At 44.9% G+C, this 11,096-nt stretch overlaps 1 protein-coding gene across 3 annotated transcripts in view; it reads left to right on the top strand.

Annotated features, from left to right (window-relative positions):
* Window positions 1-11,079, top strand: part of LOC141790211 (tetratricopeptide repeat protein 28-like) — a 211,785-nt gene extending 200,706 nt beyond the window's left edge. For 2 of the 3 annotated variants that reach the window (XM_074669913.1, XM_074669916.1), the window contains 12 exons: window positions 1,235-1,375; window positions 4,078-4,222; window positions 4,376-4,555; window positions 4,739-5,283; window positions 5,832-6,079; window positions 6,184-6,308; window positions 6,395-6,626; window positions 6,825-6,901; window positions 7,555-7,578; window positions 8,370-8,499; window positions 8,607-8,714; window positions 8,804-11,078. In XM_074669913.1, coding sequence (XP_074526014.1) covers window positions 1,235-1,375; window positions 4,078-4,222; window positions 4,376-4,555; window positions 4,739-5,283; window positions 5,832-6,079; window positions 6,184-6,308; window positions 6,395-6,626; window positions 6,825-6,901; window positions 7,555-7,578; window positions 8,370-8,499; window positions 8,607-8,714; window positions 8,804-10,407 — 3,559 coding nt within the window. In that variant the 3' untranslated portion in view covers window positions 10,408-11,078. Of the gene's footprint in view, window positions 1-1,234; window positions 1,376-4,077; window positions 4,223-4,375; window positions 4,556-4,738; window positions 5,284-5,831; window positions 6,080-6,183; window positions 6,309-6,394; window positions 6,627-6,824; window positions 6,902-7,554; window positions 7,579-8,369; window positions 8,500-8,606; window positions 8,715-8,803 lie in introns of all 3 variants that reach the window. The other variant, XM_074669915.1, reaches the window with a different exon arrangement.
* Window positions 11,080-11,096: the final 17 nt, after the last annotated feature.

Consider the following 11,096-nt stretch of genomic DNA (forward strand, 5'->3'; position numbering starts at 1 on the left):
GGCATGTTAGTGCAAGCTAATCACAGGTATTTGACACATACCTGGTTAGCAGAAAGCCACCTAGCATCGCTCTTTGTCCCGTGCTGTTCTCCAAGTTTGTGAAAGCAAGTGAAAGTCGGCCCAGCTTTATCTTTGTTTAGGAAAAAGCTTTATCTGTTTAGTCTCTCTTTGGTTGTGTTTTCCTTTCTCCGTGTAACATCAACTATCCTATCTGCTCTGGATAGCTTCTTCTACTTGCTAACTAACACTAGTCACTTGCACACTGGGCTTGCTGTGACTGACTAGTGTAACCACGTCCCAACACAACCAAAACATCGACATACAGGCTGAGGAGAGGGTTCGAAACAGACAGAGTCACTGACACACTTGTATAGAGGCCCAGAGTGACAATTGAGCAGGATTATTTCTGTAAAAATTAACATTTAAGGGAAACCCTGCAGACTCTGTATAGACTTAAAAGATAGACACAACTTTCGTGATTAACTAACATTAGCATTCACCCTCTCACTGGCTAACAACTGTTAGCAAATTACAACTCACTGTTGTGGCTTGCAATACAGATGAAGCTGATGTTGGCATTCTGAAAGTCCTATGCTTCTGTTAGCCAGGATGTTTGTGAAAGTTTGTGTTAAATTTTGCCTTTGAAACTCACAAAATAAAGTTACAACAACATTATAACAGTATTTTAGCTGCCCACTCTTTGTGTGAAAAAGTAAAAAATGAAAAAAAGTAACTAAAGTCAAGATCATTTTTCTTTAAATGGTGATGGTGGGAGGATAAGATAATGAGAGAACCCATGGTGCTGGTTCACACGCTGCTTCTGTGAGAGAAAAAGCTGACATAAGAGTTACATGATATGGGTGCATAACAGAAGAGGTCCACAAATGAAGGCAGAGATGGGAGATGGGAGAGAGTGGTGTTGCGTTCGTGATTGTGGGGTTGGGGGTTGGTTGACTCCCTACTGACTGGATCAGCATCAGCAGCATTATAATGAAAGGATTTAAGTCTGCTTATCATCACTGTGTTGGACCAAGCCTGGGAAATTAGGCCAAGTGTGTGTGGGTTGGAACAGTGTGTATTTTTTAGACAGATCAGGAGTGTGTGTAGTTGATTAATCCACTGAGAAACAATGTAAGTCTGTGTATTGTCTTACTTTGCTGAAGTGCTTTTTGCTTGCCAGAATCTCACTCACTGTTCATGTCTCTCACTCCATCTTTCCCATTTTCTTTTCCAGAGGATGTTCAAGCAGCGAGACGGAGAGCGAGGCGGGGGATTTGTTGGACCAACAATTTGAGGAGCTCAACAACAAGCTTAACTCAGTCACTGATCCAACAGGCTTCCTGCGCATGGTGTCCAGAAACAACCTGTTCAACAGGTACCAGATTTTCCCAAATCACCTCAACATTCCTGCACACAGCCCTTCATCCAGAAGCTTTACTTAGACCTACTTTCCTCTAAAAAACAGAAAGATTAAAAATATCAGCTTGGGTAAGGAGATTCGCAGGGTATTGTAGCTCATGTGTGAAAGGAGTCTTTTCTCCATTGTTTCGCCAGCACAGAGGCAGCATGTGAATCCTTCTTATTAAATAGACTGAGCAGAGCCAAGCTGCTAAAGCCCTTATCGCTGCCTGCTCTGATGGGCCTTGTGTGTGTGCGTGTGTGTGTGTGTGTGTGTGCCAAACACAGACGTTGATGTGGTTTTAAGATGTTTGCCCTGTTTGTGTTTGCCATGCAGATTTATGGCTGTGGATTTTTCAGCGAGTCTGGCGGTGGCTCATTCAGAGTATTATTGAAAACCACTATGCAAAGTATTCATTTACATTGTGCTGATTGGTAATATACACCAATGGAATGTGTGCATGTGTGTGCATATGCGTGTGTGTCTGGGTCATATTTTCCTGTCCTCGTCCACAGTTGAGCTGCTCTTTGATGAGGGGGTAATTCCAGCTTTAATTGAGTCTCGGTGCTCATTAAGCTCTTTTAATGGGCTGCCGGTAATAATCCGCTCATTCTTTTGGGCCTCAAAAAACTCTGAATTATAAAGCTCCTCGTGCTTAGGAGCCTATTGTCTATCACGTTGCTGAAGCAAGAGAAAATGAAGAAAACCTCTCTGTCATTTGAAGTCATACATCTCTGGGGGTTTGTCAGATAATGTAAACATAGCACATGCTTTTAGAGGAAGGTTAATATAAGTTATTAGTGAAATAAAGATGGCAGCAATGCTATAATTACTCTTAATTAAGAGAATTCCAGAAATAAGTCAAACCAAATGACATTTAAATCCAAAGAGGTAAATGTAGAGTGTGAAATAGTTGTGCGTCTTGGTGAGATATCTTCATTTGGTTTAATAATCGATTGCCTTATTTTAACACTGAGATCTAATCTCTATCTGGGAGCTTTGAGGGATTACTATGGGAAGGTGATAATGAGCCACTCGTCGTGTCTAATCCCCTCTGTGTGTAATTGAATACATTTTTATGCACATTGATAGCATAATGAGATTGTTTGGGGATCTGTATGAAGTTGTCTATGAAAATTAAAAGACAGGAAACACTTTTGAGAGAAAGCACACTGCATCAAATATTTTTTTTAAAGCACGGCTAAAAATAAGGTCACTCTGAAGAGTTTAAATGTGTCAGGAAGGCTAACTTGTCTGTCTCTGCACGCTTAAGCAGTCCCTGAATCCAATCTTCACCTTCAGCCTCACTGCTCTCAGTCTTTTCTTTTCACTGTTTCCCTCCACACTTGACACTCACCTTCTCTTGGCTGATCCCTCGCCCACTCTCTCATTCTTTCTGTCAGGCTAACAAACGATTGTTTGCTTTCCCATGGAGGCTCATGCCAAGGCCTGGGAGAGAGACAGAGTGTTGGGAGTCTGGAGGAAAGCCAGTGGCCGGGGGCTAACAGAAGGGCAGGATAGATGTCTGTTGGCTGCTTCCCGGAGGAAACTCTGGCTGCCTGAACAGACGGAGACTAGTGACAAGTGTGGCTATAAACCTTGGCCCTGTGCGCCTACAGCACCAGAGGCTTCTGAACCCCACGGCTACTATTAGCACAGTTCTCAGTATGTTATGTGTCTCTGCCTTTGCAGGGCGATGTCACTCCTGTCACACAGTAGCCACGCTCCTAGACACAAGGCTGCTACCACCTCCCTTTTGTTTCAGAAACATATCATAGGTGGTGCATTAAAGAATTCTCCTCCTTTCTGACATGAAGTCTCTAACTTAGATTACATGTGGAGTAAGAGCCTGTGAAATGGGATGAAAACAGCTCTTCCTCGCGTCTGGTGGCAATCTGATCACTTTCATTTCTACTCCATGTTTCTGCTAGATCCACTCTACCACAATGTTACACTGCCACCTTGTGGATCTAGTGGATATTGACTCAGTATTCTCTGTGTCATTTTAAATTATACATGTGTTCACAGGGATTACAGCACATCACAATGGAGATTCAGTTTGTCCTGCTTTTATCTGCCTCTTACTCATCCTGACTCAGATCTGTCAGTGAGCATATAAAAGAAAGCTGGGTCTCTGTGATTGAGTGCTGGATCGGGCTCTTCTGTTGCAGCTGAGGCACATAAACTCACAGAAATAGCAGTGGCTGAGTTTGCATCTTTATACAGCCATATCTGATGCAACATTATGCAGCAAGTTAGACACGGTGCTTGCAGCCACATTCCCGGCGCATCTGCAAAGCTCATTAAGTGCAGCAGGACGAGTGGGTTTAAAAGTGTACTTTGATTCACGGGTTCCCTGTTGGTTTGTCCATAGGTTTGAAATGGTACAGTTAAAGCCTGGATTGCAATACTTTGTAATTGTGAATGTAATTATCAAACTGTGTTTTGAATTTTAAACTTTCTCTGACCTCAAAGTGACTAAAGCAAAACCATGGTTATGATACGACTATTTAAGCTTTGTGTGGGGCTCAAGCAAGGTCTTCTTATTTTTATATCTGATCATCTGGAGAACATGTCTCCATGCATATGTTTTGTCGATATACTCTACATTAATGCTGTCTAAGCTCTGGAGCCTTAACATCATTAAATCCAAATAGCATCATTTTGTATTTGTGCAGGAGTTGCCAGAGTATGACCAGCCTGTTCAGTAACACCATGTCACCTGCCAAAGATGGAAACTCTTCCCTGCCTCGTCGCTCCAGCAACCTTGGAAAGCCTCCACTGCGGGCACTTTATGATTTACTAATCGCACCTATGGAAGGGGTAAGAACTGCCTCTACGGCTCATTGCCTACCTGTTGGTGATGTAGGGTGGTAAAGACAAGAGATAAAAAATCCAATCATAAAAAGGGAGGGGGACTAACTGAATTTTATATTGCATTTGTTGTTTTCTGGTACTAATGCTGTGGTCTGACAGGGCTTGATGCACTCCAGCGGGCCTGTTGGCCGACACAGACAGCTGGTGATGGTTCTGGAGGGAGAGCTGTACCTCATCCCCTTTGCTCTGCTGAAAGGAAGCTCTTCCAATGAGTACCTGTACGAGCGCTTCAGCCTCATTGCTGTTCCCTCTATTCACGGCCTTGGATCCAGTGCAAAGGTTGATCTCCTCTTTCTCATAAATGAAAAATATTCAAAACATTGTTTTCTGGTATACTATTCATACCTAAAGGGCTTTATTGCTGCTAATTCTGCTTGTTTGGAATCATGTTTTTATATTTAAGACGAAAAACTGAACTGCAGCGGTAGATTTATAGTTATACCTTTGTTTTTGTGCTCCTAGGTTCACTCACGGCGCCCTGGACCTGCTCCATGTGGTGGTGTCTCGATGGCTGCCGTTGTAGGAAACCCCCGGCTGCCCTCACCTGTGATGGACCGCTGGCTGTGGGGACCCATGCCCTCTGCAGAGGAGGAGGCCCTCATGGTGGCTGAGCTGCTGGGCTGCCAACCTCTTGCTGGCTCTGCAGCCACCAAAGAAAGAGTGATGAGTGCCCTCACTCAGGCTGAGTGTGCCCACTTTGCCACCCACATTTCCTGGAAGTTGGCGGCTCTGGTACTTACCCCAAACCCGGAGGGTGGACCTGGTGGTGCCAGTGCCAGTGTGGGTGTGGGAACAGTGGGTAGAGGCGCAGGAGGGAGGAGAGGAAGCAGCGGTCGCGGAAGGAAGGGCTCGATAGGAAGCGGCTACACCATCCCAGAGTCCCTTCACATGCAGGATGACAGCAGCGATGTGGAGAGTATCTGTGACAGCCCGCCCCTCCAGGAGTTCCTGCTCACAGCAGCAGATATTTTAGACCTGAGGTTACCTGTCAAGCTGGTGGTATTGGGGTAGGTCATAAAGTCAAAATCCTCACATGTGATTGTTATTTAATGTAGTCTTGATATTCTACTCTTCAGATTTATAAAGCTGTAAATACTTTGTGTTTTTCACACTACTAAATGAAATCATTCACTCATTAGAGGTTAATTAAGAATTGGTTCACAAACATGTAAAGTATTATTTACTGAGGAGAAATGATTTTAAGAAATGTTACATAACAGAAAAGAATGGGCACTGTTGTGGCCACAGGAATTTCACCATAAGCCAGGAGAGGGGGGTAATGTTATGAAAAACAGGATTTACAAGGTTAAAGGCACTAATTTGATTTTAGAAAAAAACTTGAAAACTATTTGAGATAAAGGATGTACTTCGAAGATAAAGGTACCAGTTTAATACATCTTTACGTCACATATTTGAAAGCAAAAACTGTGTCGTAAAAAGAAAACTCAAGCAGAAAAAATAGCTCTGATGGATTTTAAGAATGCCTTTTAATGTTATGCTTCATATATTTAAGCTTCTGATTCCCTTGCCTCCTTTCTCATCTTTGCACCCGCAGGTCCTATCAGGAGTCGAGCAGCAAAGTGACAGCAGATGGTGTTGTTGGGTTGACCCGGGCATTCCTAGCTGCTGGGGCACAGTGTACTCTTGTGTCCTTGTGGCCAGTCCCTGTCGCAGCGTCCAAAGTTTTTGTCCATGCCTTTTACACTGCCCTGCTTAACGGGACCAAGGCCAGTGCAGCTCTGGCAGATGCCATGAAGACTGTACAGAGCAGCAAGCAGTACTCACACCCCTCCAACTGGGCAGGTTAGAAACACCTGAAAGTTTTGGGTTTGTGTTTTGTTCCAGTATTTAGGAGAAGTAAAGACCTTTGATGAAGTGTTTATTTTGATTTTTTTTCTTCTCTCCAGGTTACATGCTGATAGGTAATGATGTCAAGCTGAACAGCCCCTCATCCCTCATTGGCCAAGCCTTGGCAGAGATTCTACAGTATCCAGAGCGAGCGCGGGATGCTCTTAGGGTTTTACTCCACCTGGTGAGACTCTAACACTCTCTTAAAAACCTAGTGTGATAAAATACCACAAACAAGGACATGAATATATGTAACTTTGGTTTTTGCAGGTGGAGAAGTCTCTTCAGAGGATACAGAACGGCCAGCGTAACTCCATGTACACATCTCAGCAGAGTGTGGAGAACAAAGTGGGTGGTGTTCCTGGCTGGCAGGCGTTGCTGACAGCTGTGGGCTTCCGCCTTGACTCTGCAGGCACTGGTATCCCTGCTGCTGTCTTCTTTCCCACTGCAGATCCAGGAGACAGGCTCCAGCAATGCAGCACCACTTTACAATCACTACTGGGTATGTACCTGAGACAGGCTTCACATCACAGTCAGATAAAACTCAGAATCTCATGTTTTACTGATGTTTTGGTTGTGTCACATTGTTTCCACATAGGGTCCAGTTTTATCCTTTCATATCACTCTGTTTATCATCTGTCATAAAAATGCACCTGGTTTCTGATGTGAATGATGCAGAACTTCTGATCCCATCCCTCAGGTCTGCCACCCCCAGCTCTCCAGGCTTTGTGCAAACTCATCACTGCTTCAGAGGCGGGAGAGCAGCTCATCAACCGGGTAGGCCCTGCAGCTCTGAACAAATACTTCTGGATTTTTGTATCTAATGCAACACAAAACCAATCAGTCCTTGGCTCAAACACTGTTATTATTAGCGTTAAGAACCACTGAGTCATTCCCTCCCGCTTTCTCTGATCCTTTATTTACCAAGTACCATGAGGTTCTTAGTGGAAAGGAGAATACCAGGGATATATTGTGACATAACTTAGTTGCGTCAGGACTGGATTCCCACTAACACACTGGCAGCTCAAGCGTCAGATTAATCTCCTGTATAATGCTGTAGAGAAGCCTGACTAGTGGTAGCACTTCAAGTGTAAAGTCTCGACTACAATCCGAGTCCTGTTCCCTTGCACCCAAGCTCGTGACACCAGAGAATTAATCTTACACTGCAGTGCTTTTTCTCTGTTTACGTGTGACGTGTGACTATCACATGCTAACAGTGAAAAACTACCCACTCAGATGGTGATTAGCAGTTTTTTAATGCTTTGAGGCACACCACCTCACTTTGCTCAGTTTGCACACACTGAATGCTTGTGTAACTTGTTGCTGTTCTCCTTCTTGTTGACCTCAACCCTTGTACCCTTTGTGAATGGCTCTGTGCATGAAATTAAAAGCCTATTCTCTCTCCCCTTCCCTAAACGTGCTGTCTGAAGGCTGTTAAAAATATGGTGGCCATGGTAAGTGTGCCCTCACCTACCTGTACCCTTTCCCACTCTCCACTGCTCATTCGCTCTAAACTTTCTGTCTTCATAATCTCTCTGAAGCATTAATCCATGTATAAAAGCTGCATTCTAATTTGATAATCTGTTCTGTTGTTTCCCACATCGCCCCGCACTTTTACTCATCACATGTAGTGTAGAAGACATTCAGTGTTTTTGTTTGTTTGAAATTTTCCCATCACCACTGTCTGCACACAGGTTTTAGAGATTACGTACAGCCTGGTTTATTACAGGTCAAAGAAGTGTTTCAGGGTGGGATAAAGCTGTGACGTAAAAGAAAACCCCTCATTACTCCACGTTTTAAGTTTGTCCACAGTTACGTCAGGTTAACAAAGGTTTCTCTGTTCCAAACAAAGTAATCCTCAGCAAAATAGGCGTGTGTGTGCTCCCAGCAGGGCACGTGTAAAGGCCAACAAAGCCCCAGCCCTTTCTCTGCTTCTTCCCTGGAAACGTTCTGTTGACTAAACGTGCCATCAAACAGCTTTATACCTACTTCAGAAAATCATGTTACAGGTTTTCCACAACAAGATGTTGTTATAATACTTGGGCCCTTAAAACATGAAGTTGTTGTAGGAGAATTTTTTTTATTTGTTTTGGGAATAGAAATTGTTCAAGTCTATGCTTAAGATTTAACCGTTTATCATGTCTCCAACAGAATTCTTGAGTTTTTTCATTCTTGTATTTTATTATGTTACTCCACCTTAACCATGACCTCTTTCCCTTTTTGGATTATCCCTCTTCCTCTGCAGCTCCACCAGGTGCTAGTCCAACTTCAAACTGGAGAAAAAGAACAAGATTTCTCCCTCCTGCCCATTCAGGTGTCCATCAGTGTGCAGCTGTGGCGACTGCCAGGATGCCATGAATTTCTAGCTGCTCTTGGTGAGTTAAATGTTGTCTGAGAATCAGTCCATATGAACTCCTCATACAACCATGAATCCATTTGTTTATGTGGACTCACAATCACGTTTTTAATATTTTGCTTGCAGGATTTGACTTGTGTGAGGTCGGCCAAGAAGAAGTGGTGCTCAAGACAGGCAAACTAGCTAACCGCCGCACCTTGCACTTTGCCCTCCAGGCTCTGCTAGCGCTGTTTGGTAAGTAAATTCATTTGCTGATTATTTCTGTTCTCCTGAATACATTTCTGCTTAATACTTCTGATTGCTGGACTTTTCTGTTTCTTCAGACTCCACAGAACTTCCCAAACGCCTGAGTCTGGACAGCTCATCTTCCCTCGAGTCTCTAGCTTCGGCGCAGTCTGTGTCGAACCCCCTGCCCATGGGATACTCCAGCCTCCCCTTCTCTCCTCCTTGCCTGGACAATCAGGCATCTGATGCAATCTCTGTGTATAGTCTCAGCTCTGTAGCCTCCTCTATGAGCTTTGCATCTAAGTCAGACTGTGACTTCCTCAGCCATCGGCATCGCAGTGGGGCTACCGCTCACTACTCTATCCACAAACACCCTCATGTTCCCCGCAGCCGCTCCTCTCCTCACGGGGCAGCAGCTGCAGTAGCAGGAGCTCGAGGGGATGAGGAAGAATATGAAGGATTTTCCATAATCAGCAGCGAGCCACTGGGAAGCCACTGTGACTCTCTGCCTCTGCCACCAGGGCATAGCCAACGCCACCACCGTGGGGGGAGGGGTGTCAGTGGCTCCAGCACAGGAGCAGGGAGAGGCTACTCCGTATCAGTTTCATCAAGGGGCAGCGTTAGCACCCCCACATCCCCTGTCAAAACTAGCCTGGTTCCCAGTCCAAACTCCCCGTTCCAGAAGGTGGGCAAGGTGAGCAGCTCGGATACAGGTGAATCCGACCAATCCAGTACCGAGACAGACAGCACTGTCAAGTCTCAGGAAGAAAAAACTGTCCCTCTTGACCCTCAGGAGCTAGCCCAGAAGATTCTGGAGGAGACTCAGAGCCACCTTCGAGCTGTGGGGAGCCTTCAGCGAGCAGGGGTGGAGAGTGGTACAACTGGAGGAACCTCAGCTCGGAGCAGCGCCTTCCGCTCCTCTGAAACCAGCGCATTCAGCCGTCCTAACAGCAGTGCCAGTGGCCGAGCTCAGTCTTCCCCAAGACCCAAACCCCCGTCTCGTTCCTCTTCACTGCAAAAGATAAGCTCAGGCTACAACAGCCCTGCAGTCTCTGAGTCTTCCCAAAAGGAGGGTAGCCATCCTTCGCCCACTCTGGACAGCCATGCACAGTTCAAACTGAAGTACCCAAGCTCCCCGTACAGTGGCCACATCTCTCGGTCCCCAAGTAATGTGTCCCCCAGTTCTGGTCACCAGTCCCCTGCTGGTAGTGCTCCTTCCCCTGCTCTGTCCTACTCCTCTACAGGCTCAGCCTGCTCAACATCCGCTGATGCCCCAGACCTGGACCGGTTGAGAAGAGGGGTTATAGACGAAAAAGTCCAAGCTATACACAACCTGAAGACCTTTTGGGCTAACGCTACAGCTCAGCAGCAGCAACATCTAGGCCCTGTCAAAGCCGTCCACAGCGCTCCCGGACCTCTTGCTTCTGCCAGCAGGGATGTACTGAGCCTTCTGAACCTCTCCCCTCGCCGTTGCTCCCCCAGTGATACCCAAGACAGCCTGGAGCTGCGAGAGCTGGGACTGCAGCCTGTAGACAGGGGCAGCAAAAACAATGGACACCACTGCTCCAACCCCAGAAAAGTGGCCCCATCGCCTACTATTTCCACAAGCAGCAGCCCTGGTGCTCGTTCTATCCGGCTACCTGCCGGGAATGGATACAAGTTCCTATCACCTGGGAGATTTTTCCCTTCCTCTAAATGCTGAGACATTAAAATGATCCTTACTTTAATCTGTTATTTGCTATCCAGAGTGCTGGAGGAGAAGGGCACTTTTTCAGCTTGACTGACAGCAAAAAGGATTTGATTGGTCAGTGAGTGTGATCTTGCAGAGGCACACGAGTGCTTTAGAGGATGTCTTGTCTTTGTGCCCATAACACTGTAAATGGCAATGAGAAATACTCAACGACCTGATACTGTGTTTGTGTGTAACTGTGTGTCAGGTAGATGTAAATGCCATTTGGTATTTTCCCTCCAAATCTTTGCTGTTTGTATGGGCCAAGATGCAACAGCTCTGACTGATTTCCTCCATTCAGTTTTATTTTTGTTTTTAAATTTAATGGCTATTGTTATTATTGTTTGTTATTGTTATTAATATTATAATAATTATTATTATGTTTTGTAAATTAATTCCAGTGTTTCACAATCAGTATTAAGCGTTTTTATATTATTAAAAAAAGTGAACAAACCTGTACCATGTAAAGATGGATAGAGTGGGAAAAAAAAGATTTAATATTTTTTATCAAAATCAAACAGGCATTTTGCCTGGTTTCTTTGTGAATTGAGTGTCTGCTCTGAAGCATGGATTCTCTTGCTATTCAATGTTAAGTACCATGTATGACTTTTTAGCCCATGATTTTTTGAGATTAAACATGAAAGTTTCATGACAACCATCTG

Source organism: Halichoeres trimaculatus, unplaced genomic scaffold (assembly GCF_033239565.1).
Source record: "Halichoeres trimaculatus isolate MK-OKI-2021-1 unplaced genomic scaffold, fHalTri1.1 fHalTri1_scaffold_5, whole genome shotgun sequence".
NCBI classification, from domain to species: Eukaryota; Metazoa; Chordata; class Actinopteri; order Labriformes; family Labridae; genus Halichoeres; species Halichoeres trimaculatus.